This window comes from Palaemon carinicauda, chromosome 15, assembly GCF_036898095.1.
Source record: "Palaemon carinicauda isolate YSFRI2023 chromosome 15, ASM3689809v2, whole genome shotgun sequence".
Classification (NCBI taxonomy): Eukaryota; Metazoa; Arthropoda; class Malacostraca; order Decapoda; family Palaemonidae; genus Palaemon; species Palaemon carinicauda.
The window spans coordinates 38,366,867-38,389,718 of record NC_090739.1 but is presented as its reverse complement, the minus strand read 5'-3'; the positions used below and the strand labels follow the sequence as shown (position 1 = coordinate 38,389,718).

The 22,852-nt window shown below is 45.0% G+C and overlaps 1 protein-coding gene across 5 annotated transcripts in view; it reads right to left on the bottom strand.

Annotated features, from left to right (window-relative positions):
• The window catches only part of MsrA (methionine sulphoxide reductase A), a 64,522-nt gene that overhangs the window by 2,555 nt on the left and 39,115 nt on the right, over positions 1-22,852 (bottom strand). For all 5 annotated transcript variants that reach the window (XM_068388309.1, XM_068388311.1, XM_068388308.1 and 2 more), the window contains 2 exons: positions 17,298-17,412; positions 11,436-11,572 (listed from right to left, as the gene is read on the bottom strand). In XM_068388309.1, coding sequence (XP_068244410.1) covers positions 11,436-11,569 — 134 coding nt within the window. In that variant the 5' untranslated portion in view covers positions 11,570-11,572; positions 17,298-17,412. The remainder of the gene's footprint in view (positions 1-11,435; positions 11,573-17,297; positions 17,413-22,852) is intronic.

Genomic DNA, 22,852 nt, shown 5'->3' with positions numbered 1-22,852 from the left:
GCAACATCATAAATTATTATAGCTTGCAATTACCCTCTTTTATTTACTTCACAGGTGCAATTGTCATAGTTTATATATGAAATATCTATTTTAATTTTACTGTTCTTAAAATATTTTATCTCAATTGTTTATTACTACTCCTGTAGTTTATTTATTTCCCTGTTTCCTTTCTTCAGTAGACTATGTTCTCCCGTTGGAGTCCTTAGACTTATAGCATATTGCTTTTCCACCTAGGGTTGTAGCTTAGCTCGTAGTAATAATAATAATAATGATAATAATAATATTTAGGAGTAGACACTTTTTAAACAAGTTTTATTGAAAGTAATTGCTGCCTCAGTGGCATTAATTTTGTAATGAACTTTTCCTATTGTTCTTATTATCTTTTCCTCTTCATTGCTATAATCCACCAGTAACTAGGAAAGGAACTTATTTTCATGTGGAAGAAAATGGAGACCATATCATTCACAATTCTTCTTTAATATGTAGGTACACCTTCCAAAATTACAGATATTAAAAACAAATTATGTCTTTGCCGTAAATCACTATCTCAATATCAAGTGTGCACAAAGTAATGTTCACTTTATGTAAAAAAAATCCAAAATTTTTAGATTTAAGTGTAACAAAACCCTTCAACTCAACTGAGTTCAAGCAGGGAAAGGTTTTTGCTCATTATAAAAAGTAAACTGTAACACAGGATGCATTTGTAAGAGCTTATATACAGAGTCCAATTTTGACATCCCATCCTTATTGGTCATGGACCACCCGAGGGCGGATATGATAACTCCTGGGTGGTAGTTGCCACTGGCTAGCCACCATGCTTGGTGAGATTAAAATGTTAGATTCTTGCTCCAAATAATCCTTGTGCAGTCCTGTTATGGTCGTGATTGCCTGAGCTACTGTTGGTGACGGACCTTATACACGTCGGCAATAAGGTCCTTTCTTGCATGGTGTTGAGGTCAGGCCTTTCTTCCAGTATGAAAAGATCTTCCATTATCCTGAGGTGCCTGCTGTCCGGGACATGGCAAATGATGGTAGCATTCTTTACTATATGTTGATATATTGTTATGCATTATAAGGCATTGCATTTTTATTGCACCCTGTTGCACGTGGTAAGATAATCTTTTAGACGCATCATCGTTATCCCGATGTAGATGACAGGACATCCCTGGACAAGGCATTTATATCGGTATGTTATGTTGGTCGTCTTTAAATCATCTTGCGCGGCAGGGGCAGGGTTGTTTTTCATGATTAAGTCTCAGGTTTTTGCCGATTGGTTATAAATTATGAGATTACAGTGAACCCTCGTTTATCGCGGTAGATAGGTTCCAAACCCGGCCGCGATAGCTGAAAATCCGCGAAGTAGGGACACCATATTTACGTATTTATTTAACATGTATATTCAGACTTTTAAAACCTTCCCTTTACGTAGTACTGTTAACAAACTACCCTTTAATGTACAGAACACTTAATGCATGTACTACAGTACCCTAAACTAAAACAGGCACAAATATTAAAGGCGATTTTATATCATACGTTTCCTAAACACGCCAAAAAGCACGATAAAAAATGACAACCAATGTTTTGTTTACGTTTATCTCTGATCATAATGAAGAAACAGACGCATTTACACATCTGTGTATAGGTTAGTGTTTGCATCGACAGCAATCTTACCGAGTATTGATTATATGTTGATTTTGTTATTACCATTGTTTTACTTAACTTTTCTTAGGACTTCCAAATAAATGAAATGAATGCCATTTATATAATGTTTTTCTTTATGACGCCGACTGAAACGGAAACCTTCCATTCGTTTACTGTGCGCTCCATCTTCGATCGTAATAAACAAACGAAGGCATTAAACGCGCATGACGAAAGTGATAAATAATGATATTAAAAGCTTTTAGTAAATATATTATTACAAATATTATTTACCGTATCTATATAAAATCCTACATACTGTACGTAGCAAAGCAGGAAAACAATTTTTTTTTTTGGCGTTTAATCAACAATAACAAACTGCCGCTAATGGCCGAATGATAATTTACGATAATTCTAAACTGTTACTAAAGATGATTCTCCATTCCATATCCAAAATACTTTTCCTAACTTCAGTTACAATTCAACTTGTACCCCCTCAATTATGAAACCATCTAAAAAAAAAAAAAAAAAAAAAAAAAAAAAAAAAAAAAAAAAAAAAAAGTAAGAGAAGAAGCAAGTTCTAGGCCGATTTTTAAAGTTGTCGAACAATTAAGTTACAGCTATAACGTTTGATGTGACACAGTGCGAGATTGGAGAAAGTAAGGAAAATTGAATCTTGATTGATTTTCAATATAAATGAAACTTTGTGAAGCAACAAAGATTTCATTTGTTAGTGAGATAGAGGTAAGGAATGAGAGGTAGTGAAAAGTAGCCCCCCCCCCCCCCCCCCCACACACACACACACACACACACACACAGAGAGAGAGAGAGAGAGAGAGAGAGAGAGAGAGAGAGAGAGAGAGAGAGAGAGAGAGAGAGAGAGAGAGATTGTTTTAAATGTAATAAACAAAAAAATATGATAGGTTATAACACATTGGTGCTTATGTAATATCAACTGTATAGATGGTTTGAGTAAGTTAAGAAATGGTATAAACAATATCGTTCGCGCATATTCTTAGGACCAGCAGCTAGACGTCAGCTGATCTGATCACAGCCAAAAGTAAAATAAAAAGAAGTCAACAATACTCGATTTTTATAACACACCCGAAATTTAAAAACAAAAGTACACGCTTTCTTAATGTGCAATTAACTATTTAAAGAGTAACAATTTTCTAGAATAAAATGATGTTTCCCCCAAAAATAGTGGTTTGCTGATGAAATCGGATGACGTATTTAATGAAAAAAGTCCGCGAAGTCGTGAATCCGCGATGGTCGAACCGCGAAGTAGCGAGGGCTCACTGTAATTTTAGTACCTTCTGCTGTGACAAAAATGTTTTTTTTTATTATATTTTGCATGGCCTTTTTGTCTTTTTGGTTGTTTGAGGTTATAAGACCTTTATAGTAAAGATATATTTTTGTTGGGGTGTTGGCATTATAAGGGCCTTTGTTCTTGTATCATTTTTCCCTATCTTTCTTAATCTGCAGGTTAATGTCCTTATTTGCAAAGCCATTATTCAATAGAGCTTTAGCAGTCCAGTACTTCATGAGTGCCTTTCCATGAAGATCAGTGAAAAATGGCTCTTCGAACAAAAGTCCTAATGGTGGCAGTTTTCTACCGACTAGGGCACTTGCTGTCACCATTCAGACACAGGCCAAGATTCATTGGTTTCACATACACAGAGGTGTTGAAGCTAGTATTGGTTGTCTATAGGAGGACGTCAAGGAAGGGGAGACGTCCGTGTAGGCTGTGCTCAAGGGTGAACCTGAGGGAGCTGCATTTCTCGAAAATGTGTCAGAGTTGTTCTATGCACTCCACATTGGCCGTTTTAACGAAAGTATCATCAATGAAGCGCACATAGTGGTCAGGTTTGCTTATTTTTTTGAGATCTCTCTCCTTGACTACTCCAATATAAAACTTAGTGAAGAGGATGCCTAAAGGGGAATGTGTGGTAAAAGGCTTTCTTAGTGCATATCTCTAATATTGCTCAGAGATTGGCCTTAGGGATGTTGAGGGTTGGTGTAGTTGTATCCATAAACTTGGTACATTATAAAGTCTATTGTCCCGTTAGTGAATAGGGACTCGACATCCATGATGGCAATAACTCTGTCACATGGAGAATTTTTCAGTTTTGCTAGGAATTCTGCTGGTGATGTCACAATAATTATTGGGAATGTAAGGTGTGAGAAGGGCGTTCAATCTCTTTGCAAGCTGGTATGTAGGGGCAGGGCACTGGGTGATAATAGGCCTGAGAGGGTTCCCTTATTTGTGCGTTTCTACATTTCCGCATAAGTAGCCCAGTCCAAAATGTCCTGAAATGGGTGGCATATGGATGGCATTGCTAGCATTGTATAATCTGGTTTGCTTACTTCTTTATATCCTTTGTGGGGTTTCGGGACAGGCGTTCAAATTTTGTGGTATCCGCCAAAATCATATCTAGTTTTTCATGGTACTCCTCTGTATTTATGAGAATGAAGGCAGCAGTTTTATCAGCAAGACGTACAGTGATGCCTTCTTGCATTTTAAGAGCCTTAGCAGCATCTCTCATCTCCGGGACGATCCCATTTCGTTGTTAGCCATTGGTCATGGTTAGGGAAAAATACAAATTATCTACGAATTTGTCATTTGTTCACCGAACTAACAACAAACCTTACGTTATTTATAAAGGGATGACTCACCATTAGGTGGGTGGATAAGTCCGACTACTAGCATAGTCATTGACCCGGGTTTACCTAGTACAGTATTAGACTGTAATCGAGGGAAACCTTGCCACCTCGCTTATCAATACAAACGAGAATGATAGCGGCCTGAGCAAAATGGATGCGAGCTATAGCATATGAACATCTAGGTAAAAATTTTACCTCACGAGAAACATTGGGGACGTGCACAAGTATTCAGTATCAATATAAATTATAATAGACTACACAAGGGAAACAGTCATTACCTACTGTAGTTGAAGCCACCTTGCAGAGGGATTCATGACGCTGTACCCCAAGAGAGAGAGGAAGATGAGGAAAGGAAAAAAGGCCAGACATACTTTCTTTCATTCCAGACATAACCCATCCAATAAGGAGCCCGAGGTATTTTAAACCACTTGTTGAGCCGCCACCACAGGTACGATAGAAAACGTATAGTCTCCTGGTGGTCATATCTTGTAAATAGCGTGCTGTGAACATAGTTTGACGTTTCCAAACAGCTGCATGTAAAACTTGAAATACAGAGAAGTTGCGTTTGAATGCAAGGGATGTACTGATACCCCTGACATCATGAGCTCTAATAATGCGAGCCAAAAGATGTTTAGGATTGATAGCCCAGTCAATGACCTTGCGTATCCTAGCTGAAACAGAGTTTTTAGTGATGCTCCTTTTAGTTCTACCCAAGCTAACAAAAAGCGATGTTAATCAAGGTCGGGTTTCTGCTGTACGTTTAAGGTAGTACCTCAAACTCCTCATTGGGCATAGTAACAACTGATCTGAATCATTGGTTACAGAAAGTAGACTCTTAACCTGAAAGGGTCAGAATCTAGGGTCCAGTACCCCCGGATTTTGCAATAAAATCAGGGACAAAGCCGAGAGTCACTTCCCCCCCTCCCCTTAAATGGTCAACGTCATACGAGAGACCATGAAGATCAGACTCTCTTAGCTAATACTAAAGTGAGTAGGAATGCCATCTTCAAAGTGACATTACAGTCTGTTGTATGGCGTAATGGTTCCTAGGGAGGTTTTTTCAAGAACCTGAAGATGCGAACAACATTCCAAGGAGGAGGTCTTATCTCCGACTGGGGGCAAGAGATCTTATAACTTTGCCTGTTGATGTAAGCCACTACTGTGGTGTTGTCACTCATCACAACCAATGAGTGACCCGCCAGGAACTGATGGAACTTGTGAAGGGCCAAGTAGACGGTCTTCATCTCTATGAGATTTATGTGTAGTACTTTTTGAACTCTGACCAAAAGCCCAAGGTCGTGTGGTGCAGCATGTCCCCCCCACCCTTCTTTTGATGCGTCAGAAAACAGCATCAAGTCTGAGGGAAGGACGAGAAGATCGACATCCTTCAGCAGATTCTTGTCTGCCACCTACCACTCAAGGTACGTTCATTCCTCTGGTCCCATGGGGATCAGAATGTCCGGGGAATTGAAAGCCTGATTCCAGTTGGACTTATAGACGCCATTTGATGGATTGTATCCTGAGGAAGCCATTGGGAACTGGTCGGGAGAGAGATAGTAGGTGTCCCAGGAGACATAGCCACCTCTGGGCTGGGAGTTTTTCTCTTCTGAGAAAAGGTCTCGTGATCTTCCTCAGCCTCACTACCCTGTCATCTGATGGGAAGGCTTTGTACAGGTTGGTGTCTATAATCATTCTCTCAGTGGGAAGCAAGGATGATTTTTCGAGGTTTATCATGATCACCAGATCTAGGCAAAGTTTCAGAAGTTTGTCTCGGTGCTGAAAAAGGGTTGCCAGAGAGTCTGCTAGGATTAATCAATCGTCCAGATAACGTAGGAGACAGACCCCGAACCTGTGAGCCCAAAATAACACTTGTGAAGAGGTTTCTGTGGAAAGACCGAAGCACAGCACCTTGAACTGGTATTTCTTGTTGTCCAAACTGAATCTCGGATACTTCCTTGAAGACGGATGGATTGGGATCTGGAAATATGTGTCCTTCAGGTCCACTGTGCACATGAAATCCTGTGGTCTTACCTCTTATCTGACCGTGTCTGGTGTCTCCATGCTGAACGAAGTCTGGTTGACAAGCTTGTTCAGAGCTGAGAAGTCGATGATTGGTTTCCAGCCTCCAGATGCCTTTTTCACAAGAAAGAGTCGACTAAAGAAGCCTTGGGATCCATTGAGGACCTCCTGGAGAGCGCCCTTTTTCAACATGGTCTGGATTTTTGGGCCAGCCCTCTGCTAGTCCCATTGCAAAGGAGCTTTTCAAAACTACAGTCTTGATCAGTGGAGAGAGAGATAAAATGAACTGGACGCAATACCCTGAACGAATCACGGACAAGGCCGTCCAGGGTTTGGCTCCGAGCTGCATTCACCTCTTTCAGCAGCAATGTAGGCATCCCCCCCCTGTGGTGGATAAGCAGGGGGATCGCCTATCTAGCGTTTTCAGCCGCGGCCGCCACCTCTAGGTTTCTTTCCTCTACAGGAGTGCCTTTCCTGTCCTTGGCAGGAAAGGGCCTTTTAGACACCTTGTCTTTTGCTGCCGTTTTGCTCCTCGAAGGTTCAGGTTTGTTGGTTTATGGAGAATCTGGTGGTCTGTAGGGCCGGGATGTCAGAGCCCTATGGAGGAGGGAGTCTTGGGGGACTTATTCCATCTCTCCGCAGCCTGCTCGACATCCCTTGGCTCAAACGAGGAACCCTCCAGAGAGGAATTCCGTAGCCTTGTAATCTCGACATTAGGGACTTGGTGATGGAACCTCTCTGCTACTGAGTCCCTAGGCATCAGGATGGTGTTGGCTGACAAGCTCACAGCTTGGTGGGCCAGGAACTTGATGGTACAGGTACCCGAGAGTAAGAAGGTCTCCATCACCTTCCCGGTACTTTCCTTAGAGAAATCCTCAGTCCGTACCAGGATCCCTACGGATCCCAACCACAGATCCAGCCACGAAGTAGCCTCCATAGCATATTTCGCTACCTTCTCCTGGTTCAGGATATCTGCGGCCAAGAAAGCAACCTGATGACCGGAAAGCCTCTCCAGCGAGAACCCCTTCGTCGGTTCCTCTAGCGAATGGTGGAGAGGAAGAGCCGGGCAGGGCTCGTCTAGGACCTCATAGTATCTCCTCTGCTGAAATTCCGGAGATGGGTGGAGTTTACAGGACGAACCCGATCAGAAAGATGCAGAGTACTCTGAGAGCTGAGCGGCAACCTTACGCTGGCCACTCTTCAGCCCCTGAGACCAGGGCAAAGCTGCACTGGATTTTGGAAGCTTCTGAGAGTCTAAGACACGATCCAAGACCGTGTTCTTGCCCTCTTGAGGAGCCATCTCCAGGTCTGCCAACCCATTGAGGGCCATCCTACAAGCCAGAACTTGCCAAATGGTGTGGTCCAACTTCCTCTGGTCATCTTCTGATGCGGGACTGGCAGCATGATCTTCGTCGTCCACTGTCGGAGACAGCAGGGGAGTCTGGCAAAGACTCTTCCATGTGGGTACCTCTTGACAGGTGACTAAGTAAGCAAGAGGGCGAGGGGAAGAGGAACCAGCGAGGTTAGCCTTTACCCTAGACATCCCGACTGGAGTTATCTTGAATCTGGATGACACAATGCCATCAGGGACTATCTTCCTCTCGTTAGACCAATCTGTGGCTCTTTGCCTTAGGTCCAAAAATAAGGAAGACTTCCGTGGGGATTCCGAGAGCCTACGCAGGGCGCGAGGATAGTATACCTGGCCCGAAAGCCTGTGTAACCGCCCTGACCAAGGCTCCAAACCACGGTTGTTTACTGATGGAGGCGCTGTCTGATAGTTCCCCTTTAGGGTCCTTCCGAGGAGTCTTCATCTCTGAAGAGGGAGTCTCTGGGACCGTCGAACGATGTAATGTTGGTTCCTTCAAAGGGGCAGGCAGCTTCAGGATCTTAAAAACTTGCAGCTCGCCTTTTTCCTCCTTCCCCGGTGGTTGCGCTGTTATCCGTTTGCGGGGAGGGGAATGGGGCAACAGCCAATGGTGGGGGGGAGCTTGCCTTTCCTCGGTGAGAGAACTAAAGTTCTTGGTGGAGATGACCTAGAGAGCTGCTCACCTCTATGTTCCTGCTCTGAAGGAAGTCTCAGCGATAGGGTGCTCGCCAGTACCTACCCGACGATGGGAGACCTGCTGTTGGAGGGGTGGTGTCTTGGAAGAGGTAGATGATGGCTGACAATCGGGGTGTGGCTGATGGTGACTATTCTACTTAGTCGGCAAACAATGGGAGGGCCGTTAGGCAACCAAGGGTTGCTGACGCATTGGCGCTGGGTCAACTGTTGACACCCGACGAGAGGGTGGATGGTGAATTGACGATTGGCGAGCTAGCGATCGACAAGATGGGGGCTGACCCTGTGGCGAACGACATGCTGGTGAGCAGTGATGGGAACGTTGCTTTGGCGAACGGCGAGGTTGATGAGCAGATGACCAGCATATCGGTGATTGGCAAGTTGGTGATCGGCGAACAGGAGCTCGATGTGTAGGCGATCAGTGATCGGGAGATCGGCAAGCAGGAGATTTACGCGCAGGCGCTAGTCGAGTCATATATCAGCAAATTGGCAATTTACAATCAAAATACCGTCGTGTCAGCGATTGGCATTTCTGGAATCAGAGAGATGGAGAAGAAATAACAGGTGAAGATCAACTAGCAGGTGATCGGTGAGCTGGTGACCGGTGAGCAGTAGGTTGACGAGCAGGAAGTCAGTGAGCTAGAGACTGATGAGCAGGAGATTGGCGAGCAGGCGATTGGTGAGCAGTTGGTCGGCGAACAGCCGAACGATGATTTGGAGACGTACTGTGCCCTTTCGGAACTGCAAACCTCCCCAGGAGAGGATCACGAACGAGTCCTCGACGGGGAGTCACGAACCGGGGTTCATTGATGAAAAGGAGAGTCTGAAGAAACAGGCGAAGGTCCATAACCAGCAGAAACATGACGAGAAGACTTCTCCAAAGAGGAGAGCTGCGGAGATGAAGCCAAAGTGCTGAGGAGGTGTCTTTTCGCCAAATGCAAAGGAGCACCTCTGAGGCGAAGCGGCGGACGGGCATGGCAGGGTCTATGACCACAGTGACAATCCCCCGCAGGGGTAGGAGAATGCAGGCTGATCAGCAGTAGGCCTCCAAAGAGAAGTCTCTGTGAGTGGCCTCTCTTGTGAACAAGAAAGGTGATCACTGGCAGGAGAAACATGCCTTGGACTTTGATCAACCCCCCCCCCCCCCAAGGATGGTCAGCAAGGGGGGGGGGGGCAGTCCTCGGCAGCAGTAGAAGAAGCAGGAACAGAGTCTGCTGACAGGGCAGGAGACGAATAGTCCGACACCACAACATCAACCAGGCCCAAAGGATCAACTTCCGACGCCGCCGAACGCTGCAACCCAGCACCCTGATGAAGCAGTTGCAGCAGAGCCTCCTTGGAAAGCGGGCCAGGCAAACCCCGGGATGGCCAAACCTGTAGAAAAGGGGAAAGAGCTAAGGATTCCCTAGGGCGGGGGAGCCAGGGTTGCTTCGCTAGGGGAAGCAACACCATCTCTCGAGGACCAAGGTTGTCCAGGAGTTAATCGGCCTATGCTACAATTTGACAGTTCCCCGGAGGAAACCGTTAGAGCAGGAGCTTCGAAGAAAGGTCAGGAAGCAGAAGAAGCCTCAGATTTCTTCTGCTTTGAAGGAACTTTCGAAGGAGAAGAATCACGCTTAGCCTTCTTCTTTTGCTGACATACAAACCTTCCCCTCTCAGAGGCAGAGCACTCCCGACATTCGATACACTTATTACTTTCATCACACCACTGCCCCCTGCAGGCTGGACACAAACGGTGGGGATCGGTGCCCTCCGCAGATATAAAGATACCACAGGAGCGGCCCTCAGTCCATAGCTATGAATAGTTGGAAGAGCTACAAAACCGTTCTCCATCTGAGCCAAAAGGTAAGTGAAGCACACTCACAGGTGTGTGAGTGAGAGGGGTGGCTAACTAAACCCCCCTCCCCTTGATAACTAGCGGGATGGGTAGTTAACCCTTGTTAAATTCTAATGGCTTGTCCTTCCAGCTGAAAGTAATACCCCTATAAATAGTGTAGGTTTGTATTCCAGTTATGGAACATGTAAATTTTTTATAAAGACTCCAAGTTTCACCTTTAGATGGTTTATTATGTCTATATGGAGCAGTTATTAACTATAAGCATTAACACAATTTTGTTGTTAAATATTTTCCCGATAACATTTTGTAGTTGTTCTTGTACTATACATAATGATAATGTACTAAAATTTAAAAAATAGATGAATTACAATCTTATTTCTTTATCAAAGACTGAATGTGATATTATCTTATTGCTTTATGACCATAAAAGCTGCCTTCCTGAGGAAATACCTGAACTATTAATGCAAAAGTTTACTACTTTGTGTCCTCCATTTTTCCTGCTTTAATTTTACTCACCATTTCCCTCCTACCAATTATATGAAGATGATAATCTGCTGATAGAGTAGAAGGTACGAGAATAATTGCCTATTCATAACCTTTAAGTCATTTTTTTTTTCTTTGAGGTTTCATAGTTTAAGTAATTTGTTCCAAGATAACTAATGCCCTCCTAAGGGGCCCTACCAGGGAAAGAACAATGCTGCTATTCCAATATAATACTGGTCAAAGAGATTCACCAGGATAAACACAACACTCAATAGTCTTAGGACCCATAGTCTGCTGAAATTTGTCTCAATACCAAGGTTCAAAATATACATCAGTCTTTCAACCCTCCCGAGTCAACCTCCCTCTTTGTTCAGAGTAATCCAAATTAGATTTAATGTCACGATCAAAGAGTGGGAGTAAAATAGAGCTCCAGCTAATATATTGCAGATTACTACACCCGGTTGAAGTATAGGAGCTAGATCAAGGTAGTTTCTTTATGGTGCCCCATCCAAAGGATAGGAAATCTGAGTTTGCAAACATAATCCATGTAGGCTATAAATGTGTCCATAAATATCAAACCCAGAATTAGAAATATTCTAAAGCACTTACCGGTACATTGACAAAATTGACAACAGGGATTATTACCAACTACTGTACTAAACTAAAAATATCTAAATGCTACATGGTGTCCTATGAAAGCAAATTTTAAAAATTATCAAAATTAATTAGACTTACTCTTCTGCTACATAAAACTTCTTAAAGGGAAGAAGCTTTGTTGTTATTGGTTTATTAAAATTCTTTTGGTGCATTTTCATAGACTCTTCAGCCAGTTTCAATTGCTCTTGATCATGGTAGAAAATTGCCGACATGTACTGAAAAAGAAAAAACTTTTACATGTAAATTAAGGAAATCCTTTATATTGCGGATAAATCTTAAAAAAGAAAAATACCTAAACAAGTACAACATACCTATCAAGTCTACATCTCACAATATAAACACGCATCATGAAGCTGTAGTACATACTTTACAGGAGAAAAGTAGTCAAGAGTGGTATTCATTTTTTTAAATAGATATGCATAGGCTGTTCCCGGTAGTACAGTATAGTATTCCAAATTCAATCCAGGTTGTTGATTCTCTTATAGTTTCTTTCAAATGACACAATGATGTTTCAAGCAAAATACTTTTCTTATCATTGCGTGGAAAGGGGAAGACTGAATAACAGAGGCTAGTCTTGCTGAATATATTCATCTGCTGCAGATATCAAGCTAATGAGCTCTTGGGCTTGGGCAAGGCGCTCCGATTAGTTGTTGCACACATCCGAGTGGACCAGCAAGCTATGAGGGAGCTACTTATGTGCACATTTGCATTTATTACCAAAGCCTAAACTGTCTCAGCTGCTTGCTGACTGATCAACACTTGCAAGGACTGTTGGTGTAACAGCAGACTGTTTTTTTCACCGATTACCTTCACCTATGCCCCCTGTGGCATAAAAACAATTAGAATAGCACCAACGTTATCCCTGTGTGTCGTAAGAGGCAACTAAAAGGGACGGGACGAGGGGGCTGGGAACCCCCCCTCCTGTATCTACATCCTGTGAGACATAGACAAAGAGATGGAGCTGGGGGGAGAGTGACTGCTCCCCGCACTCTAGTTTTGGGGCGTTTGAATTTTACCTGCTGCTGCCTCCGATGCCTTAGATGACCGCGGAGGTAGCAGCAGTAGGGGATTCAGCATTATGAAGCTTCATCTCTAGTGGATAACGGGGGAGGGTGGGCTGTGGCACCCTAGCAGTACCAGCTGAACTCGGTTGAGTCCCTTGTTAGGCTGGGAGGAACATAGAGAGTAGAGGTCCCCTTTTTTGTTTCATTGTTGATGTCGGCTAACCCCCAAAATTGGGGGAAGTGCCTTGGTATATGTATGTATGTACCTTCACCAGAAGGTTTACTTTGATAGATGTGTATTCATTTATATTAGTTAGTTTGGGATTGAAAAAAATATGGACAACTGGTATAAAAATCGGAACCAGAGGCAGAAGACAGAGAAGACAAACATACCGTCAGAGACAATAAAAAATATAAAATCACTCGAGTGCAGACCTTCGCCACAGCTCCTAATTTCTCAAAACTAGCTTGTCTTTCCAAAAAATAATTTACCCTAGGGGTATTTGAAGTCTGTGTGACAACCATAAGCAAACATAGGATTAAGGTTAGGGTTGATATGGTTGACGTTTTGCTCGACTATAACCTATGACCTAGGTCTTTCAAAATCGAATCACTTCCACATCTCAGCATAATTATCAATTCAGGGAAGTTTCACTACTCTACGAGCAAAATTGTGGCCAGGAAGCTGTTCACAAACAGACATACAAACCGACGGAAACATAACATCCTCACAACTTCGTTGACGGAGGTAACAATACGTTCGCTACAGATTCTAACAGGACCATCAAGTTTATAATTTCACCGGAGGGAGATGTCCACAAGAAACATGGAGTTCTCTACCAATAACAAATCTGAGGATGCCTCAGCAAAATACAAACTTACATATCCCCTGTAATTTGTTACAAGCAACACTGCAGTTGAAGAATTTTGAAAGTATTAGGCAATATAAACTCCATGGATTTTATCTTTACTTGTAAACATTTACTTCAAAAATATTATTGTACTTTAAATATAAAATAAAATACAACAATGAATGTTCTGTACAGTATAACATGCTACAGTACATTAAAATCTTGTGTGTGTGTGTATGTACAGTATGTATGTATGTATGTATGTATATATATATATATATATATATATATATATATATATATATATATATATATATATATATATATATATATATATATATATATATATATTACATACACACACAAAGCTGGTACTGTATAGTGTAGAGTAAATAAGTCGATCAGAAATTTTATTTGTTTTCATATGTGCATTGAAGAGTTGAATAGCCAGCTCTTAAGATGAGTTCCTCTCATGTAGGCATAAGTCTGTTATGTAAATTACGTAAAACTTTCGTCATTAATTTCAATGTATTTTTCATTCGTCAGAATGTGTAAATATGTATATGTATATTTTTATGAGGTATTGCATCATGTCTGTGAGAAAATGCATAATTCTTATATGTGCCACGTGCTTTAGAAGATTCTCGAGTACCCTAGTGTAAGAGCTTTTTTTTTTTTTTGAGGACAAAAGAAGGAGGAGCTAGCCGAGAGAGAGAGCCGTCTTGCGTAGCTTCGGTACGCGTCCAAGAGAGCAATCATTGACAATCCTTACGCCCTTAGGCCAACCCCCAAAACTTCCAGACCTTGGTCCTAGAATCTTCTAGAAGTAGCTACTTTATACACAGGCACTCCACGTGGCATAGCAGCAGAAGAGAAACAGCCATCCTGTGAAAGAGCCAAATAGACTGAATAACTCATTTGATCGGAAGATCTGCCTAATTGTGGTACATGTGGTCTTAAGGGGGGGGCTTTTGAGTTCCATCCACTGGGTCTGACAACCCATTGATGGCCCTCATGCGGGCCAAAACTTGCCAGAAGGTGTGCTTGGACTCCCTTTGCTCTGCCTCCGGTAGCCTTGGACAAGCAGCCTTAGGAAGGTTGTCAAATTCGGAGTCTTACACCCACGAGACGTCATCTCGGGGTGGGTCGGAGTCGTCGATGGAGTGATATAGTACTGGAAACAGCCTACTGGTACCCTCTGAAGGTCTCAACAGTCCTTGCAGAGGTCTTTGGCAGTCTTAGAATCCTTGGATTCTTTCCTCTGAGGAAGAAGGTTTTCAGGAAGGTGGTCTTTCGTTGCTCACCTGCAGGAGGCGACATGGCTTCTTCCACAGGCTTTGAAACTGGTCGAAGTTCCCGAAGAATCACTGTGATGGATGCGGGTCGGAAGGAGCTCAGAAGAGACTCACGGTTCCTGACCCACTGCAGCGCTGGCTGAAAAATCCCCAGAGGATCGACGAAGAGGGTTTCTGCATAGGAGCCTTGCCCGAGTTCGATGACGACCTAGCGGGAGGCTAAAGTTTCAAAGTTTTCTCTTTGGGAGGGAACGGGACTGGCCGAGATGTCGGTTCCTTGGGAGCCTCGAGCCTTGAACACCTGATCTTCCAGAAGGAGAGATCGTTGGGGAATGTTCCTGTCTCTTCCTGTTCTCTCCAGCCAACACGATGTCCTGCAGTTGCGAGGAGGAGAACGAGGAGAGGAAGAACGGCGAGAAGGCGAATGCCTATGCTTTGGAGAGCGTCTTGTGAGATCTCCTCTCATGAGAACGACGACATTCCCTAGAATGGCGCCGTTCTGGTAAGAGATTACAATGGTCAGGAGACTGCTATGGTTCTGGTGAACGCTGAATAACGGGCGAGGGATCGCGAGTCACCAGAGTGAAGAGTGGTCGCCGCTTGGCAAGCTGCTGATGAATTAGAAGAGTGCCAAGATGTTGGCGATCGATGAGTTTTCGGAGAATGCCGGTTGCCTGCCGATCATTTAGGGGATCAGCATGTTGGCAAGCAGCAATGGACTGATGGATGGGAGGCTGTGGTTTGACTTCCGATCACCTGGGAGATTGGCGAGTCACTAGCGAACAACAAGCCAACAGCAACTAACAAGCAGTCGAAGGCCGAAGGTGAGCAGGCAAACAGAAAGACGTCAAAGAGTAACAAATAGTCTGCGAGTGGAAAACCATAGGTGAACGGCAAACCGTTGCCGAACGGTGAGCAGCTGGCTGGTGACAAGCGGGCAAGTTACAAGGAGCTGGATGACTAGAAACAGCTGGAGAACCATGAACAGCAGTTAGTTGGTGAGCAGTCGGCAAGGAGTGTTGGACTGACAAATACTGCAAGGCTGGCAAACGGCGAGTCTAAGGAGATTCTGGTGACACAGCAAAGGTTGGGAACCAGATGGCGAACAGCAAGATTGGCAAGACTCGTCAGACTGACTGTCTCTAGGCGATGGCGGATCCTCTGAAGGGGATTGCTCAACAGCAGATAGAGAGGAGCCAAACAAATATCTCCTTGCCACAAGCGAAGGAAAACGTCTGAGGCTACGAGGAGGGACACGAACTATACAAGTCCATTGCCGATGAGGACGAGCCTCCGCAATGGAAAGCTGACCAGCAAGCTGGTCTCTGACTGGTCCCTGAAGAGCAGTCTTTATGAGAGTTCTCCCTCGAGAACAAGAGAGGTGAACAGCCGCAGGACAGACTTGCCTCGGACTCTGCTCCACTCTCGAAGGATGATCGGCGAAGGGGGGAGCATAGTACAAGGCAACAGCGACAGCAGCAGTGGACAAGGCAGGGTCGAAATCAACAGGCAGGGGCACAGAGGACTCCTCAGGGTCACAAAGATCTACACTGAGCAAGGCCAACGGATCTACCTCCAAGGAGGAAGAACGTTGCCTTTCAGCACCCAGATGAAGGAGCTGCAACAGAGCCAAATTTGAAGGAGGGCCAGACAATCCCAGAGACTGTCACACCTGAGAAATATTAGAAAAAATTACAGACTCCCGAGGGGGAAGAGGCAAGGCCGTTTCACTAGGGGAAGCAACACCTTCCTTCGAAAACCAAGGTTGTCCAGGAGTTAATTGACCTATGCTGCTAATCGACAATTCCCCAGAGGAGACCAGCCGAACAGGAGCTATGTTGGAAGATCAGGCGGCAGAAGAAGCAGTCTTGGGTTTCAGTGAATTCGAGGACGATCCCGAAGGGGATGAATCCCATTTAGCCGCCTCCTTCCGTTGGAGCCCAAACTTTTCCCACTGGGAGGCAAACCACTCCCGGCATTCAGCACGTATTATTGTTATCACACCGTTGACCTCTATAGACAGGACATAAACTGTGAGGATCGGTGTCTACCAAGGACGTAAGAGTCCTGCTACAGTGGCCCTCAGGTCCTGGACAGGTCTGCATATTGATGGCAGGAAGAAGTACACACAGATACACATTGCAAAGAAAAAGCAAAAAATTTTAGTAATGGCTGTCCAAATTTGGTGAGGGGAAGAGCGGTAACAAATGTTCTCCACCCGAGCCAAAAGCAAAGAGAGGCTCACAGCCCAGGTGAGTGAGTGACAGGGGTAGCTACTATGCCCCACGCTAACTAGCGGGTGAGTGGTTAACCCTCGCTAAAAATCTAATGGCTCGTCTTTCAGCTTCGCCAAAATTAATACCCTTACCCCTATAAATAGCGTTGGTTTGTACATACAGTGGTGACAGAAACAACATTATTTTACCTCTTCTCACCTCTGACTGATCGGGTTAAGACATAGCCTCACCAGGTGAGCCTGGCTATATATCCCTTGCTGGACCTTAAACTTCTCCTTCAGGGGAACATCACTCCTCTGGCTATCATTAAAGACTATTCCTGCATCTAATAACTAGAGTATTTAGCTGCATCTTATGATTAATGGGATTGCTGCATCTTATGATTAATGGGATTGCATACGAAAAACATGTACAAGATTGACATTTCAACTGTAATTATAATTTATAATTCAGAAATTTATATTAATTGAAAATGGACTAAATCCCAAATATTATTTTTATACCTTAGCAGAAACTATGAAAAAATAAAACCCGATGAAAAAAAATGTACTACCTGTCGAGAGCATTTGGATGTGGGATCATGATACTTCCAAAACAAAGTAAGGAGCTTTGAATAGTCTGTTTCCTCAGGATCATAATCAATGTCAACAGTTTCAGTATGGTCACCCCTGTAAAAAAAAAAAAAAAGACTACAGTATTTTTAATTAAAAGCCACCTATATATCTTCAAATGACAAAATAATGATTATGAAATATATCAAAATGTTCAAGACTTCAGAGCATAGTAAAGAATGCTGGTGTCAAGTTTATATATAAAAGTTTCACATTAAAAAAGTCCACTACGGTATCCCATTACAACTAAGAAACCCACTAGCTCAACTATACCTAGATAACCATTACTGTAGTATATCTGTCACTCTTGACCTTGCATATACTATACCATTAGTGTTTTGCATATTAAATATGACAAATTTGGAAGAATATGTAATTTGTATTTTAACTAGAAATACAAACCTGGAGCTCTTTACTGTAGAGTATTATTTTGGCAAAGTTGAAACCAGTCATTGAGCTTTTTCAACAGGGTGTAACTACCCACCGCTAGTTAGCAGAGTAGGTTAACCCTCCTGCTCACACCAGAACTAGACACTAACTGTAATTGCAGCAGGACTTTCAGGGGTTACGTGACGGCAGGTCAGTATTTGTAAAGAGCTCCAGGTTTGTATTGCAAGGAAAAATACAAATTACTTCCAAATACTCTATGACAAATTTGGAAGTAATTTGTATTTTTCCCAACGATACAAACCTTAGCTATTTATACGGTATTACTTTTGGCAAAGCTGAAAGGGTAAGCCATTAGAATTTGGCAAGTGTTAACTACCCATCCCAATAGTTAGTGAGTAGGGGGTAGCTAGCTACCCCTCTCACCCACACACCTGCGATTGTGCTTCACTTCGCTTGGAGGTAGGACTTTGATGGGGGACAGGGTTGTCTGACAAGTATATATAAATAGCTAAGGCTTGAATCGTTAGGAAAAAACAAATTACTTCCAAATTTGTCATTTGTTCCATAACTGGAATACAAACTAACGCTATTTATAGGGGTGACTCACGCATTAGGAGGGTCGACGTCCTTGCCAATCTGACTTTTGTCCTTACCAGGGGTACTCCCTACTCTGCAGGTTCGTGCATAAATAAGGAGACCCTAACTCATTGCTAAACCTGCTAAGCATGGTCAGCGGCTTACGCAAGCTGTGCGTAATGAGATACTAGCAATGTGACTGTCAAGGTAAAAGTTACTCCGAGTCTTGTAGGGAATAACCAAGGAAACCGAGAAATTCCCAATACCACCTCGCCAGAGTACGTGGACACAACAGTATTGGGACAATACTAGATTACACAAAGGAGCAATGGTTTACCTGCAGAAGTTTGAGGTCAGCTTGTGCAGAGGACCCAGGATGCTGATTTCCCCAAGAGAGGGGAGGATGAAGAAAGGAAAAGAGTCAAGGCATTCTTTTTCATTTTTTCAGATTAACACCCAGGTAATCAATGCCCTCAACCTTCTGCTACTTGTCCAATAAGGAGCTTGAGGTACTGAACCAGCTGTTGTGCAACCACCACAGGACTGATAGAGAACATATCGACGTTCCTGTGGGTCACGTCTTGAAGGTAGTGGGCGGTTAAAGTAGTTTGGCATTTTCACACGTCTGCTTGCAATACCTGCGTCACAGAGTAGATCTTTTTGAAGGCCAGGGACATAGCTACGCCCCTGACATCCTGGGCTCTGGGACAACGTGATGGAGGAAGATCGGGATTCAGAGCATCGTTAATGACCCTACGAATCCATGGGAAAATTGTGTTTTTCGTGATCCACCTCTTTTTTTTCTGCCAGCGCTGACGAAAAATGAGGGCACTCTTAGGCTGAGTCCTGCTGCTCTCTTGAGATAGCGCATCTAACACCTTACTGGGCATATTAACAGATGATCTAGGTCGTCGGTTACAGAGCGGGGACTCGTTATCCGTTAAGAGTCAAATCCAGGATCCGAAACTCCCAGATTCTGAGTCTTTGAAACAGACTCTGGGACTGAGCTGAACCTTACCTCTCCCCATCCCCTTAAATTGGCGACGTTATACGAGGGACCATGGAGTTCGCTAACTCTTTTGGCCGAGGCCAAGGCAAGCAGGAACACTGTCTTCCAAATTAGGTGGAGATCTGTTGCCTGGTGTTATGGTTCGTACGGGGGTTCTGTTAGGGACCGCAGAACTCAAACCATGTTCCATGGGGGAGGTCTCATTCCCGACTGAGGTTTCTCCCTACCAGAAGGACCCACCGGACCGGAATCCTCCAAACTCACTCCTAGGATCGGTAGGAGGGGAGGCCCCAGGTACGAGAGGCGGCAACAAAAGATCTTGGAGTGCCTCCTAATGACTGTGAGCGGGGAATGACCCCGTTACGGCCTGACGCCTTACATTGAATAATACTCGAAGCCATGGGAGGTCGCGGGCTCCCGAAGAACTGAGGGGGAGGTCCTTAGGAAAACACAGATCCTTGGGTTTAAGAACCTCGGCAGGTTTCTTAACCTTCTTGCCAGTGGGAGGCTCTTAGCAGGAAAAAATCGGCACAGGCCTACCATTAGGGATAGGGACTTGGCATTGTCGCGTGGGCGACTGACGTCTCTGAGGTGATGGAAGCCTTTGAGACTGGAGAGACTGAAGAGTGTCTATCCTTGAAGGATGGTTACCACGGGTGGGGTTACCTTCTGCAGCCAAATTCGAAGATAGTACTTTGTACGAAAACGAGGTAACCACCGTGGTGAGGAGAGGTTGGTTTCGCAAGGGTGGCAAACCCCGAGAACCCTCTCTCGAATGAGACATAGGAACGTCAAGCGCTGGGCTTCGAAAGCGAGACTGAGCAGGATCAAGTGGTGGAAAGCCAGGAGGGGGAGCAACAGTGGATTGTAAGCCCTGATCGCGCGACGCATAAGAATCCACGCTGCGAGGACCTTGGGGAACCTTGTCACTAACTCCTGTTGGATGGAAAATACGATGAGGGTTGCAAGAACCGGAGGATTCAGCGTAGCACTGGTCACGTGAGCGCGAAGGCTCTACACGACGAGAGTCCGAAGACTCTCTGTCATGAGAGTAAAACTATCGATGACGAGGGTCACGAGAACCAACAGGTTCAGCGTGATCGCGCGAACTCCTAGAATTCATGCTACAAGAACCCAAGGGTTCAGCGTAGCTTCTGGCACTTGAGCCTACAGGCTCAGCGATACCAATGTTACCAGACCCCAAAGGGTCAAGGTAACGGGAAAACGCAATCCCCCTGCCACAAAACCCCGAAGGATCAGCGTGACGAGAGGCACGAAAGCCTAAGGGCTCAGCAGTCTGGATTGCGAGACCCCGAAGGATCAGCGCATCGGAAAACCGATGTTTCCCTGTCACGAGACACGGAAGGGTCAGCGTGAGGAAAGGCACTAGAGCCCGAAGGCTCAGCGTAACTTGCGTTGGGAGACCCCTAAGGGTCAGCGTGACGAGTAGTACGAGAACAAAAGGGCTCAGCGTAATCAGTGTTACAAGATCCCGAAGGGCTAGTGTAACGGGAACCAGAGGTTTCCCTGTAACGAGACCCCAAAGGGTCAGCATGACTGATTGCTCAGCGTAACCATCGTTACTAGAGCCCGGAGGTTTAGCGTAACAAACTCGAAAATTCCAAGCCACGAGAACCCGAAGTTCAACTCAACGGAGACCCATAGGACTCCCGAGGTCATAAGAACCCGCAGGATCAACTTGACCAGAGCCCGAAGGCTGACGATCACGCCAGCCCAAAAGGGTGATCGACACGAGACCCCGAAGGGTCAACGTGAATTGACCTAGCAGGTTCAAAAAGACGTCTCCTCACAGCCCGAAGAGGAGAACATCCAGGATGGAGAGGGGTCACAAACCCTTCCACCCTACGATCCTCCGGAGAGGAGACTGATCCACCTCTAAAGATAGCTCCTCCGCAGGGGAGGTTTGTTCTCCCGAAGGAGAACATCGCTTAAGACAAGGCTCTCGCTCCGCCCCTGGAGGAGAACCGTAAGTGTAAGGGAACCGCCGATGCCCTGAGGCAGTCTTCTCGAGCCAACGAGACTCGTTCCCCTGAAGGGAAAACCTGCCTCAAAGAAAACTCCGCCACCACCCCTGGTGGATCAGCAAAGTCCTTGGTGTCGGAAACAGACTAAAGGCCTGACCGACAGGCTGCAGCGCCTGCGCCCACACTAGGAGGATTAACCTCCGCGGAAGGAGCGGAGCGAGATGATCGCCTTCTCTCCGCTCTCCTCTGAAGGAGCTCAAAGAGAACTTCCTTCGAAGGGGGACCATCGACGCCCAACGATGGCCAAAAGGATACAAGATCCGAAAATGAACAGCTGCTCCTTGGGGGAAGTGAAGGAGCTGACTCACTAGGGGAGTCAATACCTTGGCCTATCCCACAGGGTTGACCTGGAGCCACAAGCCCTGCACTGCTGCTCGACCGTAACCTGGAAGGGCCCGGTAGAGGAGCAGATTCGGAAAGAGATTTTGGGGTGGAAGAAGCAGAAGCCCGCAACTTTTTCAATTTCGAGGAAGACCCCGAAAGCGAATAATCGCGCTTGGACTTCTTCCTACGCCTGAACCTCTCCCACTGGGAGGCAGGCCATTCCTGACACTCAACACAGGTGTCATACCATGAACAAAGATGGCCCCGGCAAGCCCGGCACAGGAGGTGAGAGTCCGTCTCAACGGACGACATGACGGTACCGTAGCTGCGGCCCTCATGACCAGGATATGTCTGCATAACAGGACAGCAAACACACACCTGCACAAAAGAAAAAGAAAATTAATGGTCAAAGCAAGTTTGGTAAGTCAATGAGAGAGAGAGACAGCACATCTACACTCTACTGAGCCAAAAGCAAAAGTGGTTACTCAGCCAATGTGTGTGAGTGAACGGCATAGCCAGTCTATCCCAACCCCCATCCGCTAACTAGCGGAAAGAGGTAGTTATCCCTCACTTAAATTATCTTGGCTAGTTTCAAGCATTGCTGAAAGTTAATACTCCTATAAATGTTGAAGGGTTTGTATTTGCATCGGAACAAACTGATTTTGACTCCTGAACTGGTGGTTCACTCTCCTGTGCCCGAATTCCAAAAACCCCAATTTTTAGCCTCCTCTTTCCGAGAGGAAGGTGTGGTTCATCCTCCAGGGAATTGAGAATTCTGGGAAGTTTCCAGCATTCCGTTGTTGGAACCACTTTCTGCTGGCTCCACAAGTATCAGTCCAGATTGGTCAAGACCAGCTAGTTTAGAATCCCCTGTTTCAGACTCGGCAATGACCATTTATCCTGATCACGACTTTCTTGGCTTTTTGTCACCCGATTGTGATAACCGACTGTTGCCTGAAAATCACACCTCAAGTGGATTTAGTCCCCCATGACTAGGTCAAAAGGTCCTGTTCCTGACCTACCTTTAGTTCAGCCTCAAGTCATGGAGTGGAGGCCTCATCTCACTGACCAGAAGAATACTACAGATAGGGAGCTGTCCTCCCTTCCTGAGTCACCTCAGAATTCAAACCCTTTCCGACATTCTGATGGCAGA